This window comes from Lepidochelys olivacea (genome assembly GCF_965140295.1).
Source record: "Lepidochelys olivacea isolate rLepOli2 genome assembly, chromosome: 2".
In the NCBI taxonomy this organism is placed as follows: Eukaryota; Metazoa; Chordata; order Testudines; family Cheloniidae; genus Lepidochelys; species Lepidochelys olivacea.
Window position 1 is genome coordinate 21759614 of NC_140412.1, and position 25045 is coordinate 21784658.

Below are 25045 nucleotides of genomic sequence, written 5' to 3' on the forward strand. Positions count from 1 at the left end.
AATTGAGTCAACTGAAATTACTTGCCAATGACTGAACCTCTTCCATTTCTGAAGGGGTCACCATTGCTGTCTTGTGTCTGAATCTTTTTCGCCCCAGACATCTTGGATTATCTGCTGGACTTGGGGAGAGCAGGGGGAGCTCTGTTAAGGTTTATCTTGCAACAATATCAGCTTTTCATTCCCCACTAGAAGGACTTTCTGTTTTTGCACACTCTGTCATCAAAATTTATTAAGGGTATGGGGAATCTTATTTTTATCCCCAGGTTAAGGATCCCACTCTGACTTGGGATCTCAGCCAAGTACTTAAATACCTTTTGGACCCTCCATTTGAACCTGTGACGACCTGCTCCTTGTTTCACTTACCTATGAAGATGGCCTGTGTAGTAGCTATCATGTCAGCCCACAGAGTTGGGAAATTGGAGCCTTGATGGCAGACAGCCTCCCACCCCCCATTTACAATATTTTTCAAGGACGAGGTCTCCCCATGACTGCACCAAAGTTCTTACCTGAGGTGCTGTCTATTCTTCTACCAGTATTTTTTCCTAAACCACATAAATCTGAGCAGGAGACTTCCCTTCACACATTATATATATATGAAGAGCATTGGCCTTTAATCTGGATAGAACCAATCCATTTCAGAAATAACCTACACTCTGTGTTTCCATTGCAGAAAGATTAAAGGGGTCCATGATCTCATCACAGAGATTGTTGGGAGGGATCCCTGTGTGTATTACTGTTTGCTATGATGCAGCTGGTGCTTTGCTTCTGCAAAGGATCATAGCACACTCTACCTGGTCACAAGCAACTTCCACAGCATTGCTCAAAAACATACCAGTGTCTGAGATGCAGAGCTGTTACATGGGCTTCAGTACGTACATTTTCTAAGCACTAGGCCTTGGTCCGCACCATCAGATCTGGTGCAGCATGTGGTTCTGCTGTACTGTCTTTAGTCTTGGACTTGATGATTAGGCTCCCTCCTCCCTGTGAGGATACTGCTCGGTAGTCACCTGAAGTGGAGCACCCATAGGAAGGCTGCTTCAAGAAAAAGAAAAGTTACTCATCTTGTGCAATGCCTGTGGGTCTTCAAGATGTGTGTCCCCATGGATGCTCCGCTACCTGCCCTACTCCCCCCTCTGCCTCGAACTGTTCGTTTTGGACGTTCGGGTGGGGAAGGAACCGAGTGAAGGTGGTTCGCCCGCGTCGCCCTCTGTATTTTCGGAGCACAGCATGGAGTAAGGAGTGCATGCATGAGCCAAACAGAAACTGCTAATGGAAAAATCTCTGATTAAGGGCTCAAAAGGCACATGTGCACCATAGGGACATACATCTCGAAGAACCACAGTTACTGCACAAAGGGAGTAACCTTTTCTTCAGGGAGCAGGGAGGGTAGGCCACACATAGATCACAAGCCCTATCTGCTGGCTGGCTAGGCTCTGCGTTGTGGGTATTCAGTACAGTTTTCCTGTCCAAGGAACAGTCGTTAGGATGCATCCTGTCCACATAGGTTTGGCAGGTTACATAAAGGAGTAATACAAGAGCTTTATAAAGGCACAGGTGATGCCAGAGCTGTGTGAGGTTAAAGAAACTTTGTGTTGAAGGGAATTGGGCTAAAATACACTGGGCCTGATTTTGGTTACTCCTTACTTACACGAGTGGTAGTCCATTGAAGTCAGTGGAGTTACATTAGTATAAGCTAAGTCACTTATACACCAAGTAATTAGTGCAGGGTTTTTTTCTATATAACTTTTAAACAATGATGATTTGAATTTCACCATCAGTTGACTTTACTTCATCAGTAGATTCCTAGTGAAATAGTGCATCTTTTATCATTTATACCAATAGACCTATGAATTTAACCTAGAATCTCTGTGTTCATCCAGGGCTTTCACCATGCACAATTATATTTGAGGAGCAGCTGAACATTTCTAGCAGCTCTCTGAAACAGAGTCATTCATTAGTTTCAGCAGTTCAGCTAATGACTAATATTTCGCATTTGGTAGACTTACATTTGTGAGCTACTGTCTAGATTTAAGTCACTTACAATCATTTTCAAAATCCTTCTCAAAATATAGTCACTTTCGTATTTTCTTGTGTGGTGTCAATAATATAATCCTCGGTCTGATAGAAAAGAAAAACTCCAGTGTAATGTAAATGGTATTCTAATCACTGCATCTAATTACAAAGAGGAGCGAATCACTTGAAATAAAAAGGATTTGAAAGTTATTAAAAAATGACACAAAGTTACCACCTTGCCTGTTTCAAGAGGCAGATGAGGACTCTGAAAATGTGAGTCCATTCAGGAACGATTTGAAATTGGGGTGGATAAAAATCAGGGTTTTTTTTAAAAATCAGATATTTTTATTTAAATTGGATTTCTTTGATTTTATTGGTTTAAATTATACTTTTTCTTTTTAAAAATCTATTTAAAATGAACTCTGAATTTAACAGTAAACGGCTTATAATCTCTTAAAACATTTAAATAGAAAAAAATATGCTGAATCCATGAGTCTCTTTCAGAAACTTGGAGTTAAAACTGATTTTCTATATAAAGAGAGAATCGGGAAAAACATCTAACTTTTGAGGTCAAGCTTTATAAATATGGCACAATAATAGTAAATAAGCAATATATCCTTCACCATTTTCTAACATACTAAAAAGGTACAGATAATAGGAATCTGAAAATACTAAGCTCTGTAGTTGCTTAGATAAATGTATTTGTGTACCCTCCTAAGTAGCAAAAAATGTACCAAGCCTGATGTAAAGGCAGCATTAGTTGTAAATCAACATGGTTTAATGGTTATATCAACCAATGAGAATGCACCTTTCTTTAGAAAATAACTGAAGAACAATTGATTATTTAAATTGAGGCTTTCCACTTGGTGCTTTAAATTGCCTTGATTTAAATCAGTCCACCCTGTTTCAAATCAGAGTTTGCCAAAAAAACCCACAATTTTTAATGTTTCATTTTTTCGGGGAGGGGAACTTAGTAATTCTATAATTTCACAGGCCACTATTAAATTAACTATTTTTTAAAAGTTATAGACCCTACTGTAAAACAGTTGTGAAAGTGTTAGGCCTGGTCTGAGAAAAATCCACGGATGGTAATGTCAGTCAGTTGATCTGACACAGCTGGTCAAACACCAATTGAGTGTGTCCTCACTGGTAATGCTGCACCAATGTAAGTCAGTGTGCAGTCTTGTCCTGGGTCCATGCTAGCACTGTGCTGCTTTAGTCGAGGCAGATGCATTGCCCACTAGGAAAACATCAGAGAGTTCTTCACACTGTACAATAAAGCACAGTTTTCTCTCTAGATTACACTCTCTGCATGTGCGTGGATCGGTCTCAATTTTTATGTTTTTGTTATGTTAGAAAATTATGAATAACACATTGTATTTTCTACATGATGATTAATGTTTTACTTGTGATTTGTGCCAACCTGTATTTGGATGGAGATTCAGACTCAATTAAAAATGCATGTCATGGGGTGAAAGGGATGGCACCTTTGACTGATTTTTCCTTTCAGTTAATTGGGCAGCAGATAAGCACATGTGACCAACTGGCTGCTGCTGATCAAAAAGGAAAGTATCTGGGTTTCATAAGGCAGGGAGGAGTGGATATGAAAAGAGGGATGTGGAGAGTTTCCTGGGAGAGAGTCAGGAGCAGCAGGGGAGTGCAGCTGGAGGTAGAGAGGAGCAGCTGGGGTTGAGCTCCTGATAGGATTCCTTTGGGAAGCAATTGGGAAAGTTTTCTGGAGGTACAGCCTGAGAATCCAGAGAGCAGAGGTGTCAAGAAAGGGACCTGGATAACTCAGAGGACTCCAAAGGGAATGAGAGGAAGTTGGAGCTAGAGAGCACTGTATTATCCAGGGAAATTGAAGCCAGACCTCAGAGAAGGATGACTGTGAAAGGGAAATAGACAGGCCTTAGACAGGAGGACTGTACCCAGTGGAGGACCTCAGAAAGAGACTTTATTTGAAGCTGCGAAATAGAAAGACCTTCAGAAAGGAGGGGCTGTACCCAGTAGGATACTGGGACAAAAGGGACTGTTTGAGCATATTGTATGTTCATAAACTACTCCCCAAGAAGGGTGTTGGCATGTGACACAGGCCTCAGTGGACTTACTGTGGAGCTCCTGGGCGAAGGGAAACTGAGTGCCGCAGAACAACTGTGCTCATTTCATGCACAAGAACAGCATTTTAAAATTGTTTTTATGAGTTAAATAAAATTACCTTAAATGTTGTGGATACATAAAGAAAAAAGTCAGTTTATCAAAAACAGGTTTTGCATATAAACTTAATTTATTAAACAGAGGAAATACTATCTGTAGTTAGTGAATTGAACTGATTGTTTCTTGTCACCATGTCCTTCAGGACTTTAGAACTAATAGATCTCATTCTCTAAAACAGTTGTTCTCAACCTTTCCAGACAATTGTACCCCTTTCAGGAGTCTGATTTGTCTTGTGTACCCCAAGTTTCACCTCACTTAAAAAGTGCTTGCTTACAAAATCAGACACAAAAATACAAGTGTCACAGCACACAAGCTTACTTTCTTGTTTTTGCCATATAATTATAAAATAAATTGTTTGGAGTATAAATATTGAACTTGTGTTTCAGTGTTGTACTTGAGCCTGTTTTTCACTTGTCTAAAACCCAAGCCTCAGGTGACGGGGCTGAAGTATGTAACTGAGCTTCATGGGGGCTGGGGCAGTTGCCCTGCTTGCCACCCCCTAATGCTGGCCCTGCATTTGCGATTCCCCAAACCCATCCCTGTGGCTCCCCTGGGGGCTGCAATCCCCAGGTTGAGGAAACACTGATCTAGATTAATTGAAGTATCCACTGGAAGACCTCTGCATACCGCCAGGAGTACTTGTACCCCTGGTTGAGAACCACTACTCTAATATCTAGTTTTTATTCAGAGATTGGAAGAGAAAAACAAACATCTCTGCTTTTTCAACTCCCATTGGTGTCTTAACTTTGATGCCAACTAGTCACTGAACTGAACTAGCTGAATAAACTGAAATGAAGAAAATATTCTCTCTGTTCCTGAAGCAGCAGCCACTGCTGTCAAACCCGGTTTAGCACTTCAGAAAATTCTAGTTCCAGCTGTTTATCCACTGACTTCTACCAGTTCAGTTTTCAGTGGCTTGACTTTCTTTAAAAATTTAGCAGCAGACATGTACTGATAATTTTTTTTTAATTTAATTTATTTTAATAGCGTATAATAAGTTTAAGCCTTAACATACATCGTCATGATTTCATGGAGCTGGCTTGAACTTTGATGATCAGCTGGCAAGTGCAACAGAACAAGGGCACAGTTTTGCCTAAAAAGTTGGGACGTCCAGGGTAAGGCTTAAAAAGGGGACTATCCTGGCCAAAACAGGACGGATGGTCATCCTAGGCTTTGGTAAGAGCCTCCCAGAGAGCCCAAGCCACTGTGGGGAACCTCGGCCCCTCCACCTGCCTTGGGTGGGGGGCCCGAGAAAAGCTTTGTCTTTGCCCCTTGGAGCACACTGTCTAGGGCAGGTGCCAGGGCTCACCACAACAGCCCAGGCTCCCTGGGAAGCTCGTACCACAGCCCAGCTCTGCTTCTGGCCTGAGCTGGGTCTTGGTGGGAAGGAGAAGAACAGGAGGCAGGGCCCTGGCGGGGGGGGGGGGAGAAGAGACTCAAATATTCTTTGTGCCCAGGGCCCCAATAAATATTAATCCAGCTCTGCGCCTATAGCTTCGATTGGATTTGCATCAGATAATTATATTTTTGGTAGCTTATCATTGTTACAAACCACTTTGACAGAGCATATATATTGTATATTAAGGCACTCACGAACTCTCAGTTTAATTTTACACGCTCCTCAAAATACTTGATCATTCAAGATGTCATATGTACTCTGCTGTCCCTAAATGTGCTGGTGTCCTAGCTTCTCTGCTGTCCTACATCATTAAAGCCACAGAACTTAGAGCCTGGCATGTAATTCAGTGCCAGCTTCGGCTAGCCCACAGAAATAACTAACTCCTATTGTACTTATCTCTATATAAATCTTTACTGACAAACATGCATCTTAAGAGATCTCTGCACCAGTTTATACTGGCTGTGCTTTTAGGTCAACCACTTTAGTGCTAGTTGTTTGATACATATAAGGTGTAGTTAGCTAGAGATCTATTAAATGTTTTCTCTACCTGACTTGAGTCTAAAACAAGTGAAACTGAATTATACATATTTTTTTCAACCCATTTTAAACTCTAGATTTCAACCCCTAGGCAACAGGAGCCCTGAGCTCAGCACACACATTGCTTTAATAAATCCCAAGTCTCAGCACCATGGGTTAAATTCTTAGAGTATTTTCCAGAGGGGCCTCATTCCCCCTAACATGCTATAAAATCTGTAGGTGGGTTGAAAACATTTACCGGAACGTGGCTCTGGACAGCTCTGGCTGAATTTAAGCCCTGCTCAGCACCAACTAGTGAAAAGACATTCACATGAATTCTCTTTGCTGACCTTCACCATAAAAGCCCTCAGGTCTCAGTGAATGACCTTGTTGAGGGGTGAAGCTGGTCGTGGTGCCTGTACGGTCCAGTTAGTCATGCTCCCAAAATGGCCCCAGACATCACTACAAGGTGATGCAAAATGCTCCTTTGTATAAACTTCCCTCCTAAGAAAGGAATATGCTGCCTCTAAAGGAGACAGTACATCTTAGATGGTGTACTTCCATCATGTGCATGGTAATGTGTTACCATCAGGCTAACCCAATCTTACCTTGCCTTTTGCTTTCTCTCTAAAACAATGTTGTACCAAGATATCAAATTCTGTTCTAATTAAGGTTGGCAGTAACTATTCTCATCCAATGTATGAGAGTCCAAGGTGAAATGAGCATGTGGTCTCTGGTCTGTATAGGCCGCGTTATACATTTGCACCTGGTACATCGAGTAGTCTTTTTGTTTTATAGAGGACCATGTAGGTATAGCTTCTGAAGTTGGCTTGCAAAACAGTAAGGAAAAATCCTATGTTCTGTCAGGTCTGCTCCCTAATAGGATTTCAGCTTCCAGGAATTGCAACTCTGCCAACTTTCATACCACTGAAGTTTTGGTGCACCAGAAAAGGCAAGTTAGTTTCTTCATCTGCCACCATTTCATAAACCCCATCCTTGAGCCAAACATTACAAAATGTTATATAGCTGTCTTTGGTGTAGATGGAGACAAAAAAGGTTTCTACAGAGGGTGAAATGTAAATGTTGGGCCAGCTTCACAAAGGGTGTAGGAGTTGCAATGCCTAACAGGTGCTTAGAAACTACTGGAAAAACACTGGGAATCCAGAAAACCTGAATTAAGTGCCTACACTCCGTATATGGTGAACGGGGGGAGAGAGGTGCTTAACAAAAGCCAGCATACTAGGCAGGGAAACGCCTAAGCAGCTAATGGGAGATGCTGAGAAGAAGGGTATGTCCTAAGCCCTGCCCCTCTCTTGGAGTTCAGTAACTCAGCTTGGGGGGAAGCCCCTACATAGCAACTATGTACCCAAACATACTAACCAACTGTTATCTTGCCTGGAAATGGTCTTCCCCCGACATTTCAGATGGATGCAAAAATTAGTGATGGGCAGTATCACTGCAATGAATCTGGGAGGAGGAGCTTCACTAATATGAACAAACATAAATATAATATACAAGTAGTCCTTGGTATTCCACACTGATGGAAATGGAAATATACAAAGTACATAAAATTTTCAGAAAAAAGAAAAGGAGTACTTGTGGCACCTAGAGATTAACCAATTTATTTGAGCATAAGCTTTCGTGAGCTACAGAAATTGGTTAGTCTCTAAGGTGCCACAAGTACTCCTTTTCTTTTTGTGAATACAGACTAACATGGCTGTTACTCTGAAAATTTTCAGAAAAGACATCACATTATTTAACGCTTAGGGTAAATGTACGTGTCTGAGTCTAAAATATTACAGAACCTAATAAGTTGTACTAAAAAGTCTTGTAGCTATAACAGTGAATCAATAATGCTTTAGCTAAGGCTGCTTTTCATTACAAACCCATTTTTTTGGAGTTGTGGACAGTACGCATGGGTGTAACTTGTTTTAGAATGAGACTTGATGTATACTTACTGTGGCAGCAAGCTTCAGCATAATGAGTTTGTTGCAACTATATAGATGGATCTCTGACAAAAGTCTGTTCCTATTACTTTTAGTAGATTGGTTTTAGGTAAAAAAAAAAAAATGTAAAAGCTACTGGACTTATGCATAACTTATGAAAGGGTTTTGACCTTAGTAGAATGGTGAATACTGTGTTTTGCTATTACCAGTTACTTCTAGAGATACAAGAGAATTCAGTGTTCTAACCATCAGTAATTAGCACCTATTGTCATTTGATCCTAAGGAACATCACTAGTGCATGAATCTTTCGTGGTCCTACCAAAACCAAAAATAACTAGGAACTAGGCTCAAAGAGAGGGTAGGGGAGAGAGAGAAAGCTGTCAGTGATTGGCACCTTCACAACTCCTGCATGCAACAGTCATTAACAAGAATGGCTGAGGGTTTTTTTAATAAGATTGGCTTTATACAGCCATCTTACACTCTCCATGTGAAATACAAACCAGAATCTGCTCTTTCTAACTTGAAGGAACCTCCTTCAATTGGAATTGAGGGGGTTGTATTTCTTCTTCCAGGTGAAAAAGAAATTATGGTAAACTACTTGATTAAGAAAATATATTTTAATTATAGAAAATGCTGATTAGTCTCACATTATGAATAGCCTTGTCAGGCAATGAGGCAGTGATATTGACTGAAAATAGGGAATTCCTTCTGTGTAAGCAAGTAGTTCAAACAAAACCTACTTATGATTCTTTCCCATGTACAGGGAGAGGAGACATCCAGCCCCAGCTGGACAGTGCATTACAAGATGTCAATGATAAGTACCTGCTGCTTGAAGAAACTGAGAAGCAGGCTGTTAGAAAGGCCCTCATTGAAGAACGCAGTCGCTTCTGTACTTTCATCTCGATGCTACGGCCTGTGATAGTAAGTCTTTTGTTTCAAGTTCTTAAAATTAACAACCCTGACAGGTGAACGTAATTTTGAGGTAGAGTAATTAGTAATAAAAGTTTTGAATGAACTTTTAGATGTTACTAATTCATATTCTGCCTCCCTCTCTTTAAAATGGGATATTAAAAAGTATCCTTCCTCCCTCACTCTTCACTCCGCTAGGACTTGTGTACATTCCATGAGCCAACCCCCCATATACAGAAACGATTATCTGACAGATTCCAGTTTGCTCCGACACAGTTTTCCGATGGCATCGGCCACCTACACAGGGCCCTTTTCAGTTCATTTGAGAGGTTTAAGTATATTTCCTTAAGCTCAGTTTGCCTGAAGCCCAGGGATGGAATGTTGTCTCATTATATAAGACTTGTGTATTTGTGGATAGTTGCATATGCAATATGTTCTTGATGCTTGCTTATGAAAGGCATCAGTCCCTAAGTAGAACCACAGTTAAATGTTAGGTAGGAGGGTGCCTAAGCAATAAGAAGTGAATAGCAGACGCTGGAGTTCTGGATAAAATTGCCATGGTAGCTGAAGCAACTGCTGTGGTAATTTGCCATGTTCCTGAAACTGTAAGGTCAAAACCAGCCCTTGGCATAATTATGTGCCAGTCTGAATCTCAGATTTATGTAATGACTTTATCTAAATGAAGTGCACACAAAACCAGCAAAAACTATAAGTTCAACCACTGTGTCTTAGTTTCAAGGATAAGATCCCTTAGGCCAAACACTGAATACACTTAGGAGTTCTGATTGCCATTCCAAATGCAGAGAGGGACTGCACTTCTGTTTGCACAAGTCTTTCTAAAAGTTTGCTTAGATTTCTGCATCTCCTGGGTGAGACAGGTGGCTTATTGAGCATGAGCTTTGAGGCACAGATTTGCTGCAGTGTGGTTCTCGTTCTTAAGAATTATAGATTGAACTTTCCAGCCCTTTTCCATGGGAAATAATAATCTCTTGGACAAACACATGAGCATGTAACTGATTGTTTGACATAGTTGTACCCAGGAGGAGGAGTGATAAAGGTTGCACATCATGGTCTATATATGGCAATTTTTAAAATCCAAGAGGATTGTGAGCCTTACTGTTATGTTTTTAATCTCTTCAGGAAGAAGAAATATCAATGCTAGGAGAAATAACGCATCTCCAAACCATATCAGATGACCTGAAAAACCTCACTATGGATCCTCACAAATTGCCATCATCAAGTGAACAGGTTATTTCTTATTCCCTAGAAAAGGCAGTGTTATGGGAGTGGGGGGAAGGGTGGCTGCTTATTAGAAATTTTTACTAACTCCAAGTGGTAAAAAATACTTGAGTATATATTTGTAGGTGCCTAGGTGCAGCTTGATAACTTTTTCACTTTTAATATATACAGTGTTTCCAACTTGATAAATCAAGTAAATCATCGATTCTCTCCTGAACTCGTGGCAGACCAACCCAAAATGTCACTTTGAATGTAGCTAAGAAACAACCACCTGTGCTCCAAAAAGGACTGAGTGGAAAGTGCTGTTTATAAATCAGTTTCACCATTTGGTGCTGGAAAATAACATCCTGCAGCCACAGAGCTGGGGGACTCTTTCAAAGGGAAATGGCTTTTTTTTTGTCATGGGGCCCCACTGTAAGTTTGCTGCTGGCTACAGTTAGAATTAGGCTGCTCGGGGAGAATTTTCCACCCTCCACCACCTTTGTTTGGCCACTGAAAACTAAAAACTGGTATAAATGTTCTTTTGAACCTTTAAAAGTATCTGTTAAATGCATGTATAGAACTGTAAAAGCAAATGCAGGAACAAATCTTAAGGTAGTTATGGTAACATTTTAGGCTGGACATTTCAAGAGGCTAAGGGAGTTAGGTGCCCAGCTCCCATGGAAACTCAGTGGATTTGGGTGCTTGACTCCCGTAAGGTACCTTTGAACATCTTAGACAACAGCAGCACTGCTCTGGATAGATAATTCCCAGCATTCTGTTATTTGAGTTTTACACCCAAACCCCCATATAGGTCTACTATCAAGTAACCTAGTTTTAGAATTTAGGCCCTTATCCCACAAACACTTGAGTAGTCTTATGGAGTCCAGTTCTTATTCATTCTGACTCCTTTACACTGATCCAGCAGTGTAAATGAGAATTGGATCCATTTAATTTAATGAGTATGCTCTTATTTGCAGGATCATGACCCGAGGGTTGATATTTTTTTATTATTACTACATGTAAATAAGTGAAAAAATTATTATTATTTTTGTATAAATCTAAACTTTCCCTTTCATGTTAGTAACCCAAATACTGGGACATTGCTTTAGTGTGCCAGAACCCAAAAATGAAGCTGACTAGTCTGTGCTCATCATCCATCCAGAGCTAAATACGAAAAAAAATAGAAAGCATGAATTTGGTGATCACAAAGTGTAAATCAATAGAAGAATATCGCTAGATTTGTAGTGAAAATTCCTCTAATGAACAACTTTTTGCAAATTTGGAGTATTTTCTTGAGAGGGAAAATGGCTTTTTTTTTAAAGCATTTTATATGATCAATTCTGTTTCACCAGGTGATTTTAGATTTGAAAGGTTCTGATTACAGCTGGTCATATCAAACTCCTCCATCCTCTCCCAGTACCACCATGTCCAGAAAATCCAGCGTTTGCAGGTAAGCAGATTGGGGAAATGTCATTTTAATCTATTTTGGGGAAAATAGAGACCCAGGCTCTGTTGCAAATTTGTGCCTGTATTTTGTTTTAATAATGAAATATCAATCCCTACTAGTCATTATCCATTTAACTGTGTGACAGGACGTGAAAAATGAGGGGCACTATTAAATAACTGAATGCAAGAAGACTAACCGCTGAGGATACGTTTGATTCAGTTCAGCTTAGTGCACTGCAGATGAAAGAGAAACCATATTAGCCAATCTAAGCTCTGAATTGTTCACTCATAGTTGCCCTTTTTGATCATGAATACATCATGTTATGATGATTTAGATAAAGAAATGATCATGCAGTAGCTGTAATTCACTACTAGCTTAAATTGTATGAAAGGGAAGAATGTACTAGTCAATTACTTTTTCAGTCTTTTAAATGGAAATGCTTTACTGTGAAATACAAGACTATTTAATGCTGTCTAATTCTGTCCTAAAGTGTATTTTGGAATAGTTGGATCTTGTCTTTACTTTCTCTGGAAAACTGTTTTCTTTCAGTAAAACAGTTTATCAGCATGTTGCCCCTGTGCCTTGGTGTCTAAATAATTAACTATCCCACCCTTTAAAAAAAAAAAAAGGGATGAATACCTATTGTGTATTCTGCTCTAATACCTTTGTAACCTTTAATGCTCTTATCTTTTTGATTTACCTTGCAAATCAAATGGATCATACGCTCCTTTGTGTGAGCTGAATTCAGCCTATAGCATGGCAGACCTAGCAAAATTGCACTTCTTCATATATGTATCTAGCTGTCTCTGCATGCATATATATATATGTATATATATATATAATATAAAATTATCCACCATATATATACATACACACACACACACACACACACGTGTATGTATATATATGTGTGTGTATATATATATATATATATAGTGGATAATTTTATATGTACAGCAGTGAACACAGGCTTAAAGATGCAATATCCTGAAACTGTAAAAGAAAATGGCTGAAAATACATTGTATATTCCTAGACAGCTTTTTATTTTCTCAAGTGATAAGATCATGTAGCAGCAGTTTTTGTGTGTCTGGATCAAGCAACACAGCCCTCCCCATCTTTGTCCCAAGCACACACTTTTACATGCAATTTTTAAATAGAAAAATTATGTTATATATGTTGAATCAGCATACAGCTGGGTGGATACCTTTTCTGTTTCCTTTATACCATTGGGGAGAGCTTACCAGTCTGAGCAGTTATTCCCTATACTTACATTGGGGAGTGCTACTAATGCCATTAGTAAGTTATCTTAAGAGGCAAGAGGAAACTCTTGAAAACCACCCGTATGTGGCTGGTAAATAATTAATGCAACATAGATTTATTGGAACTTTGAAAACAGTCTCTTTTGGATTATTCAGAAGTCAGTAATATTTATGCCTTTTTCACAGTTACTAGCTGGGATCTTTAAGTCTCTTCCCTCTCTGTACTCACTGACATTTGATAAATACCCTCAGTATAGCTTTATCTTATGTGCTTTCAGTTTGCAGTTTACCAGCAGAAATCTTTTATACAGTGAAACCTGCTGTAGAAGATCTAGAGAACTCAAGATAAGTTTGCATTTTCAAAGCCATTTCCAAAAACTGCATCTGCCTGCCTACTGACCCTCTTTGTCCAGTCAGATGCAGGCTATTGGATGTGCCTTTAAACTTTGCAGACATGTTACTGGCCACTACCTTAACAGTGTGGCCCATTACATTGAATTTAACATATCTGAGCCGGTAATATTAAACTAGACTCTCTCTGCTGACCATCAGATAGGGACAGTAATGGACTGTTCATGCTTGGTGACAGGAGCTCTGTAAAAGCCCAGGGAGTGAAAGTGAGTGAGAGAGAGTGTGTTCTACTGTCTCCCCAAGCTAGGGAAATGAATTCCTTAGGGCCAGATTGTTCTACCCTTACTACTCAGTGTGAGTAAGTGTGTCAGAGTCCAGCCCCTAATGAGCGCAGAACACATAATAATGCAGAACACCATTTTCCCTTTCTGATCGCTCAGGATATTTGCAGCTTCTTATGATTTTTACCGATTATTGATCAACATTTCTTTTCTGGTTTATGCTGCCTGTTGCTAGACCTGTAGAGTGTTAATTGTACTGTATTGGTCTCTTCCCATTCCTCCCTCTTGTCTTTCCCTCTCCCCTTTCCTTTCTCTTTTCCTTTTGTCTCTCACAGCAGTCTGAACAGCGTTAACAGTAGTGATTCCCGGTCGAGTGGCTCTCACTCTCACTCACCTAGTTCACACTATCGCTATCGCAGCTCCAATCTGCCTCAGCAAGCGCCCATGAGACTGTCCAGCGTGTCATCCCATGATTCTGGATTCATATCCCAGGATGCTTTCCAGTCCAAATCGCCATCCCCTATGCCACCCGAAGCACCTAACCAGGTACGTGCAAGCGAAAGAATACAAATCTGAGTGTGTCGTGTACGGTAATGCGCACACAAAATTTATGGAGTTAGAGGAAGGAGCACGTGGTTTTTGGGTATCATGGAATCAAGTTGAACACTTTTAAATGAGGCAATTAATTTCCACTTGAACTTCACGCACCCAGCTCACTAGTTCATACCCTATCTAGGTCAGCAGTGCCTGCAAGTTGTTAACATCTAATGGCTGTTGAGTTAAGTCATCTCAGTTCAATTTCTCAGTGGTCAGATATCCATGCCACAGTAGCCTCATAATTCGTATTAACTCTGGTGCCCTTGCTGATAGTGTTGGCAAAGAGGCCAAGGACTAAATACACATAAGACTTCATTCCTGTTTGACCTCTGAGAAATGGCCCACTCCCAAAGCAGGTGGAGTACCAGAAGCGCTGGGAGAGCTCTCTTCAAAGCGCTGGGAGAGCGCCCATGACAGCGCTTTGAAGTTTTGAGTGTAGCCATGCCCTGAGTTGCTCTGCCACTTGTGGTATCCTTCTCCATGGATAACCTCATTCTCCAGGGCTGCCGATCCAGCACCCGACAGAAGTACTAAAACAATGTAAACTTTTTAAATAATACTACTTATAAGACATGCATATTAACCTAAAGATGTTGGGCGAAATCCCAGCCACTTAAGCCAATGGGAGTTTTGCTGTTGACATCAGTGAGGTTAGAAGTTCACCTCTTGCTTTTTTCCTGGTCTTTTTAAACCAGACAGTACATTCTATACATGTCTCTGTCAAACTGAGTTGTGTTCTGTTTATGGTCTGTTTGTTTGTATCCTACAAAACCTTGGTGAAATATGCAAATGGAGTTTCTGTGGCTGACTGGCATCTCGGTTTCAGCAGCTGAATTTTGCATAGTTTCTACAAATCACCCTTTAAATACAATTTTTTTTCTTGCTCTAATTAAGGCTTTTTGCCATTTTACATACTAAATTCCACCCCAGAGCTCAACATCACAACACTGGGGGTATGTCTGTACTTCAAGCTGGGGGCATAGCTCTTGCATGAATATGTCTCCTCAAGCTGGGAATTATATCCCCAACTCAAAGTGTAGACATACCCATTGAGTAGGTCTTTGTCATCTTTTGTAAAGATTTGTGTTTGTTGCTTAGTAGCCCACAGGTCACTGGAAGAAGAGATGCCCTTAGCGCCTCTTTAATGAAGGTTTTTAGTTTAATAAATACAAATCTAATCTTTTTCATCTGGTAAAAGCTAGGTGACTTTGTATGCACTAAAAACTATGACTTTCCAGCTAAAGCAGGAAATGGAGAGTTTGAATCCAATCAGTAGAAACACATCTGTCATCAGTACATCTGGTGCATCAGGTCCCTTGTTTCTTGCTGAGTATTTGATAAGTATAACTAGAAATAAAACTGTAGGACATGTAGCAGAACGCTCTCAGGTTAATTTAGGTCCAGAATATAGTCACATAAATGGAACATCAACACAAATACTTCCATTTTTTTATTTTAATGAAAACATTTTGTTTTCAAGTAAGTATATCCTCTGCAGTGTTGCAGCTCAGACATTGCAGCATTTTTCACATGGATGAGATCCTGAAAGTGAAATTGATTAGGAACTGCATATAGACAGTTAATTGACTGCTCTGTTTTGATGATCTAAGGCTAAGCCAAGTGAAATGCAAAAAGTAAATGCAACATGAATGATCAAAAATGAAAATTGGATTAGTAAAAAGGTAAGAAAGTTAACTTTAAAATATATGGATTTAACCTGTCGGTATCCCCTTACCTTTCCATAAAACATCCAGCACATTTGGGTAAAAGGGTGGTGAGTTGCGGTATGGTACTGGCAGGTATTTTTGCAGGCAAAGTTTTTTCTGTTAAGGTCATTTAGGGAAGGGAAGCATCAGCACTATCTCCTACAAATTGTCTTTGCATCTTCTTAAATAAGGGGACAGATCCTCACTGTATAAGTCGACATAGCTTCATTGAAGCCAATGGACCTGTGCTGATTTAAACCAGTTGAGGATCTGGCCCAAGTATTATTTTAGTTCATTTCTGAAGCTACGTATGAAATCACAAAGCAACCCGAATACCACTGTAGCTCCTGAATAGCGGTAGTAAATTAGTAACTGGGAATTCAGCTATTTTACATTGACTTGCCAACTGTAGTATCTTGGTACGATCCATAAGTATGTACTCAACATGTCGTAAGTTATGTCTGCCTTTCCCTCCAGGGAAAGGTAACAGATCATTGCCTGGCAGTTTCATTTTTGCTTAAGTGGCTTGCTTTGTATGTGCAGCACTAATTAAAATGCGCATGTTGTGCTGATAAATTTGTGACAGGAAATTTATGAAAAGGCTGTTTAACGTACAGGATATTTCATGTTGTGAGTCTCCAGCTAACGGCCAGACTTTCATTCTTGTATTGTGCTTCCACGCTCCTATGGGAAGAAAGCGCAGGTACTGTTTGCTAAATGTTGCTTTTGAAACCCAGATGTCATTTCCAACCGTAACATTTTGAGAAGCAGAAAAGGGAGTTTTAGAATGACAAAAGGAAATCAAAAGCTGTACATCCAGCATTGACTGAGCACCTGCTCTGGTGATTTCTGTGAGCTCCATGTATTAACACCACGTTGTTTAAAGGGACCGTGCATAAATTCCATGGTCATGTATCTTCCACGAGGGCTGTAGGAGATGGGTAGAAAGTGTAAACCATAAGTTTTAGAAAAGTATATAACTAGTGGTTTAACAATAAATCAGGATGTGGATTTTTTTTTACTAAGTTAGCTGAAAATGAGGGATACCTAGTGTTTTAAACAAGAAGGATACAGACTTTACCAAACAGATAGACAGAGCTACCTAATCTATCAGTGAACATCCAGCAAAGTGAAGACTGCTTTTCAGTATATTGAAGTGATAGCTGGATATTACTGAGCAATTAAAGAACACAGATCAGGTTGGTCTTTTGTAGTTGATAGTTATTTAAAAGGCCAGACTTATATCAAGTGGGGTTGGAATTGCCTAAGTCTTGTTTTGAGGGAACTCCATAAAACTAAGGAGGAGAATATGCTGGTAGAGACAGCACGTAACATCTCTTTGGGGGCACACTTTACATGGCAGAGGTCCTATTGAAGCTAACCATAGCCTAGTACAATAGAGAGGCCCAGGTTTGGGAGCATCTAGGGTCAACTGATGTGGTAATTATTAGGGTTGTCAATTAATCACAATTAACGCATGCGATTTAAAAAAAATGAATCACGATTAAAAGAAGTAATCATGATTAATTGCACTTATAACAATAGAATACCAATTGAAATTTATTACATATTTTTGGATGTTTTTCTACATTTTCAATATTGATTTCAATTACAACACAGAATACAAAGTGTATAGTGCTCACTTTATATTATTATTTTTATTACAAATATTTGCACTCTAAAAGTTATAGACAAAAGAAATAGTATTTTTCAGTTCACCTAATACCAGTACCGTAGGGCAATCTCTTTATCATGAAAGTGTAACTTACAAATGCAGATTTTTTTTTTTTGGTTACATAACTGCACTCAAAAACAAAACAGTGTAAAACTTTAGCGCCTACAAGTCCACTCAGTCTTGCTTCTTGTTCAGCCAATCGCAAAGATAAACAAGTTTGTTTACATTGACAGGTGATACTGCTGTCTGCTTCTTATTTACAATGTCACCTGAAAGCCGGCGTTATTTACATGCCAGATATGCTAAACATTCGTATGCCCCTTCATGCTTCGGCCACCGTTCCAGAGGACATGCTTCCATGCTGATGATGCTTGTTAAAAAAAAATAATCCATCAATTAAATTTGTGACTCTACTTCTTGGGGTGAGAATTGTGTGTCTCCTGCTCTGTTTTACCCGCATTCTGCCATATATTTCATGGCATAGCAGTCTCAGATGATGACCCAGCACAGGCTGGTTTTAAGTACACTTTCACAGAGGATTTGACAAAACGCGAAGATATCAATGTGAGATTTCTAAATACAGCTATGGCACTCGACCCAAGGATTAAGAATCTGAAGTGCCGTCCAAAATCTGAGGGACGAGGTGTGGAGCATGCTTTTAGAAGTCTTAAAAGAGCAACGCTCTGATTCGGAAACTACAGAACCCAAACCACCAAAAAAGAAAATCAACCTTCTGCTGATGGCATCTGACTCAGATGATGAAAATGAACATGCGTCAGTCCGCTCTGTTTTGGATCATTATCAAGCAGAACCAGTCATCAGCCTGGACGCATGTCCTCTGGAATGGTGTTTGCAGCATGACGGGACATACGAATCTTTAGTGCATCTGGCACGTAAATATCTTCCAATGCCAGCTACAACAGTGTCATGCGAATGCCTGTTCTCACGTTCAGGTGACGGGGTAAACAAAAAGCAGGCAGCATTATCTCCTGCAAATTGTAACCAACCTTGTTTGTCTGAGTAATTGGCTGACCAAGAAGTAGGACTGAGTGAACTTGTAGGCTCTAAAGATTTATATTGTTTTATTTTTGAATGCAGATTTTTTTTTGCACATAATTCTACATTTGTAAGTTCAACTTTCATGGTAAAGAGATTGTACTACAGTACTTGTATGAGGTGAATTGAAAAATAATTTTTTTTGTTGTTTTTTACAGTGCCAATATTTGTAATAAAAATAAATATAAAGTGAGCACTGTATACTTTGTATTCTGTGTTGTACTTGAAATCAATATATTTGAAAATGTAGAAAACATCCAAAAAGATCTAAAATAAATGGTATTCTGTTGTTGTTCCATCACATAATTAATCGTGATTGTGGTTTAATCTCTTGACAGCCCTAATAATTATATTTGACTTATCAGGGTAATAATAAAATGATGTCTTTTGATTTTGAGTGAACATGAAAATGCCTTGTTTATAATAATGTAAGAAATGTACTGTAGGAAAGTGGACAGTAATTACACAGTTGGAGAGACTGCACATGGAATTAATTCTAGTTTAAATCTAATCATGACAAAAGGACAGCAAAAGCCATTGTAAAGGCACAAGTCACAAAAAATCAAAAAAGCTTTTAAAACAACCCAGTGAGGATGAAAACTAGGTAATGGTATTAGAAAAGTAAATAAAGAAGCAGACAAAGCAAGTTGAAAGGACAACTAGAGCAAAATAAATTCTGATCTCAAATTGCAGAAGACAGTTTGACTAACAATAAAGGATTCTTAAAATATCTTTCTAGAGATGACAAAGGAAAATGGGTAATCTCTAAAAAGGGAAACTAGGTCAGAAATATGTGGCAGGTTTGTTTTAACTTGCTTTTGCATGTACAAATCAGGAAGCTGATGGGAATCCGCTGATGAGGAGATCCCAGATAGTAAGGAAGAAGTTAGTATAGTTCAGAGTGGAAATATTTCTGGAAAAAAATCCTTCTTTCTACATAAATTATGAAGTGCAGATAACTCTACAAATCCTTTTCTTTAAAAAAAAAAAAAAAAAAACCTGACTGAAATTAGTAACAGTTTCACTGACAGTCAGTGTGTGTTTGTTTTTAATACCAACTTAAAATATATGGATCAGGAACCTTTACTACATGTGTTAGGTAAACTAGTAGGAACACCTGGGTACAAGGGCCTGGAGGTCTGTTATGCTTAACTAATTGTTGGAGTTCATCAGTTATTTATATGGCAGTCTGCAGAAATTATTATGACTATAGCTCCCCAAGTGTGTTGAGTGCTTCCCAATTACAGATGAAGATGCAGCCTCTGTCTAAAAGATCATACAGGCTAAAATACAGGATATCCTTTGATACCTAGCTATTCAGAAAGCATTCAATAAAGTACTACATTCATTGGCTAGCAGAAAGTTCTGGTGTGTGGATAAACTAGCTTTCCTTGGTTAAGAAACGGGCTTGGAAGACATTAACTGACTGGACCAAGCATCATTTTGGTCATGTCAGGAGCTCTTCCTTTGTTAATGATTTATAAAATATCAGTTTGTTGTCACTTCATTTCAGAATTGACCCAGTCACCCAACGGACCACGTGTGAGATTTAGTAGGGGTCCCCCAGGAACTATAAATCTCTGTGAGCCACCATCAAGTATTAGCTTGTCCTGAGTTTCTTCAGCTTTAAAAAAATCCAGTTGGGTTGTGTTATTGACCACAGACCATCAGAAGTCACTGCAGAGACTTTCTGCTGCCCGTGGAAAAAATCCAAGGGAGTGATCTCAAGTCACTGTCAGCCTGACCCAGCTGAAGTCAGTGGAAAGACTCCCACTGGTTTCAGTAGGCTCTGGATCAGGCCCGTCAGTAAGATTTTGTCTTCCTTGGTATGGTGAGAAAAGTTTTTTGTTTGTTTTTAAGAAGCAACACAGTACATGAATTGAAAATATAGCAAAATGAGGATGCCGACAGATTGAAATGGATATGGCTCTTGTATAGGTCGAAAGCTGGAAAGTGCCATCTAATCTAAAAACATGGTACAATGGCCCAAAATACTGTATATATTCGATGGAATGCCCCTAAGCCATACTAACCAAGAAAGGTTATTGAAGAACAATCCCTGACACCAAGAGTCGTCATCTAACAGACAAGGTAGCAGTCTACGTAGAACAAAATATAACCCTGAAAAATGGCATTTGTTGGCTGTGCAAAGCACTGTTTAGATTGCTATGTTAGTGTTGTGTTAGCTTTAATCTCTTTCATACAAGAGGTGATTTTTAGATTTGTAGCGAGTGCATTCATTGAAGGGTAACCACGGTCATTCCAGGCTTTAACAAAATATAGACCGTGATGAAATAGTTAAAGGGGTGAATTGAACTTTAAGCTCACCTAATAGGTATGTTCATAATTGTGAGGGGATTTCATAGTCAACCTGGTCTCACAGGGAAGGGTTCCAAAGAGGGAAAGTCAGACTGTATGCTGTTCTCTAATGTCCAAACGCAATCAAGCTTTGCATACGCACATTTGCATCTGCAAAAACCAGAAGTTGTTTGCACAAGGGGTGTTTGCCATTTTGCAGGCACATGTTGAGTCTAGACAGCTTCCAGTAGGAAACTGAGCTCATGATATAATCTGCCTTTGATATGAAATAGTTAAATGCATATAGGGCCCATAAGCTGAGTTCCCTCAATTTCCACTGACTATATAGGAGGGCCCTCAGCACCTGAGGGCATCTGGCCCTGGAGGTGCAGTGGCACAGAAAGCAGTGGGGGTGAGAGAACCAAGAGGTCCATCTGTCCTTGCATTAAGGAATTAGTTTCTTCTGTACAGTTACTGATCACTAGTGATGGCTTTGAGCAGTATTTAATGATTGATTTTAACCCCTAACCCTCTGCTTTTCTCATCCTTCCCCTTCTTCTGTGTTTGTCCGTCTGTTTGTGCGTGCTCTTTGTTTTCCTTTGTTGGTGGCTTGTTTTTTCCTTTCCTTGCGTTGTGGTGCTGTTCACGCTGCAGAATTCGTCCAGCTCTGCCTCTTCAGAAGCTTCTGAAACCTGCCAGTCAGTGAGCGAGTGCAGTTCCCCCACCTCAGTCAGCTCAGGCTCCACCATGGGGGCTTGGGCCTCCACAGATAAGGTGAAAAATTTCATCTCAGACATACAAATCTTTTGGCTCATTAGCCAAGCCCAGCCATTGAATAACAGCATGCATGGGACATGGAGCTAAGACCCTTCCCTGTGAAGATGAGAAAAAGAACTGTTATACACTCCCTCAACGAATGAATACATGAGTAAACTACAGTGAAACTTGTCTAAACTACCAGTCTGGGGACCTACAAATTGGTGGCTTAAGAGTTTTTGTAACACAGGTGCAGCCATACTGCACTCTCTGCTTGGGGGCACTGTGGGAAGTTGTCTGCAGAGAGTAGTTGCCTAATATGAGTGGCCTCTTGTTCAGGTTTCACTGTCCATGTGTTTTCTCCAAATTATTGTATTATGCATTAATCTCTGAGAAACCCAGGTATGCAAAAAAAAAAAAAAACCCACCATGCTAGAATAAATTTTGGATAAACCCTAAATTTAGGGGAGCCAGTGATGTCAGTATCCATTCTCATCCAGCCATTTTTCCTTCCCTCCCTTGTCATTATGCTGCTGGTACATATCATTTTCAGAGGCTGCACACTTTCCCCTCTCTGTTTTATTGCATATGATAAAGCTGACATGAACATTTTCAGCTTTGGAAATGTTTAGTTTCCATATCCAGAGCTGCATCATCAGTAAATTGTTGGGTCTCTTTTTTTTCAAAATACCTTCTCCAGGGGAGACCAGGCAAAGCTGCTTAGTCCAAAAAAAAATGATTTCTGGATTGTCCTCTGAAATTTGTTAATTCAAATAACAATTTTCAAGCAGGCACACTTCAAGAGCAAACATTAGATCCTTTTTTTAATTAGCTGTTAATTTGTAGCAGTTCTCAATTTTTTTGCTTTAAAATTAAGAGACTTTCTGCCCAGAGCATATCAGTCACCGTATATTTCCATACTCATCTTGTTTATATTAATTTATTTTTTGTTTGTTTGTTTTTTTTGTTTCCAGTTGTCTAATGGGTTTTATCACTGTAGTTTATCAAGTGACCCATACCTAGCTTCAGTTGGTGCAGGTCCTTTCCCTCATTTCCCGCCTGTCTCCCGCGCATGGACTCGGGCTTCCTCAACCCTCCTTCCAGAACGCGGTCATTATTACACCATTGGGCCAAGCATGTTATCATCATCTAAGATCCCTAGCTGGAAGGTTTGTGTTTCTTTTGTTGCAGCAATGCTCTCCTCTCCATGCATTTCGATACTCACTGCGGTCCTTGCCTTTCAAATCCCACTTAATTACCAGTTGATCTGCTCTGTTTAGTACCATTCTAAAGTGGAGTTTAAATGCTGAATATTTACCACAATCCGATTATAAAGAACTAAACCAATATTTCTGCATGACCATGAATAGTGTAAGGTTTGTAAAATACTTGCCTTTAAAAATAGGGTTGGCCTTAGAAAGGGGGATGGGGGGGTTGTTCCTTTGTGGGCACTCTAGGCTCTGTTCAACAGGTGGTAAGACTTCCACAAGTTGCTTAGCACCCCACCGAACTTATGCCTGAAGAGGCAAATGTAGGGTTGGCATCTAGTTCACTGAGTAGATGTTTTTTAAATTGATTAACAATGTACATATGTTGCATTTAGCTATTGTAAAGAACTACTAGAGAATACCCCTGTCTTTTAGTGGATGGAATCAGAACTGTTTCATTGTGTCATAGGCCCAATAGTGCCCAGAGCTTTCAGAGATTCTCATTTAGCTCAAACAGGAGGAATGGGCCTGTGTTTTTGGACCAGGACAATCTGAGTTCTGTCCCCTTGAAGCTCCAAGTAGCCATGGTGTGCATCATACAGACAGCTGTGAAGTTCTTGGCTGGCTATGGATTTTTGTTACAAGATTGCAGCTTTTTTAAATGGGACTTTTTATAAATTAAATCCAGACTTGGGATACTTATTGCAGCTGTAGAATGCTACATATAGGCTTCCAGTTCTACCCCACCCTCTGAAACTTGGAGTCTGTAGCTCTACCTCTCTCCGAAAGCCCTTTATGGAGGATGGTAATGACCACCTCTGGGCTTGGGTATCTTCCATGAGTCCTCCATTGACTTCAAGAGGGTAGAGAAGAGGCTGATTAGCAGCCAGGCTGCTACCAGAAATGGGCCGTGTAGTCTTCAGGTTCTGGCAGTTCACTTATGGAAAGGGGAGAAAGGACTTCATGTACAGATTAGAGAAGACCTCTTTACAATCAGTTGAGCATTATCATTTGGTAAGCAGCACCTCTGATTCTGGTCATCAGTGAATTTGTAGTCCCACCAAATTTCTCTGCTTAACACCTTTCCTGGTGCATGCTCTATAATTTCTATGTACCCTCAGAATTTTCACTGCTTAAGAGAGCCATAAGTGCATATATTCCCAATAGCTTGAAAAGTTGCCTTCTTCAGGGATTCAGCATCATCAGTATGCAAAGTGAAGTTAGCCCTCCTCAATATAGCTCTAACTAAAACCTAGATTTCAGCTAATAAATAGCTTTAAAAGAAAACACTCAGAATAAATGCACACTTTTAATGTGGTATTTAGATCTGTTGAAGACCAAATTTTCAGAACACTGCAACCATAATGTGATGTGTGCACTTTCTGCTATTGCCCATGCATATGAATTTTTAGATGGCTAGCTGGCCATTTGCACATGCATTGCAATTGCTCATTTGTGGTAATGACATAAATTTTGCCTCTGTGTTTCTGAAAATTTAGGTTTTAAATGCAACTGAGTTTTACCTGGAGAGAATTAAGGTATTTTAGGTACCTTGTTTAAAGGAGGATTAGAAGAGATGGGTTTATATCATGAACTTCTTCATATATATCCTGAGAATTAAGTATTTTATTTCACTTTTTTCAGTATTGTACCTACATTTGATACCTAGTCTGCTGCTATGTTGGTATTGTTCTATAATAGGAATGGTTGTATTTCTGCATAGACCATATGTTTACTAATGGAAACGTTTTCCTAGGATTGGGCTAAACCAGGTCCATATGATCAGCCTATGGTGAACACATTGCAACGCCGCAAAGATAAACGTGAACCAGACCCTAATGGAGGAGCCCCAAGTGGACCATCTGTGCCCACTGAGGAGGCCCAGAGACCTCGGAGTATGACTGTGTCAGCTACCACAAGGGTGATGCTCTAATTTTTACTATGGAGCTCTGTGCACAGGGCATGTATTTGTTAGCTCTTGCAAACATTTTAGTTTAATGATTTCTGTGGTCATAACTCTTTTTATAAAGACAAAATGGTTAAGGCATGGGCATAGTCTTCGGCATTCATAAATATGCAACTATGGAGGATACACAGTTCAGTATGTTGGCACTTTGGAACTATGATGTAAGAAGAAACACCTATTTCTCTCTCCTTTTCTTTTTCTTTTTTTAATAGTGAATATTTAGAAA

General features: G+C 39.6%; 1 protein-coding gene across 8 annotated transcripts in view; it reads left to right on the forward strand.

Moving 5' to 3' along the window:
• MTSS1 (MTSS I-BAR domain containing 1) overlaps positions 1 to 25045 on the forward strand; it is a 174911-nt gene that overhangs the window by 144523 nt on the left and 5343 nt on the right. For 3 of the 8 annotated variants that reach the window (XM_084619974.1, XM_084619973.1, XM_084619980.1), the window contains 7 exons: positions 8852 to 9009; positions 10138 to 10245; positions 11571 to 11668; positions 13893 to 14103; positions 21544 to 21663; positions 22620 to 22814; positions 24610 to 24774. In XM_084619974.1, coding sequence (XP_084476100.1) covers positions 8852 to 9009; positions 10138 to 10245; positions 11571 to 11668; positions 13893 to 14103; positions 21544 to 21663; positions 22620 to 22814; positions 24610 to 24774 — 1055 coding nt within the window. The remainder of the gene's footprint in view (positions 1 to 8851; positions 9010 to 10137; positions 10246 to 11570; positions 11669 to 13892; positions 14104 to 21543; positions 21664 to 22619; positions 22815 to 24609; positions 24775 to 25045) is intronic. The other 5 variants (XM_084619977.1, XM_084619976.1, XM_084619975.1 and 2 more) reach the window with 4 other exon arrangements.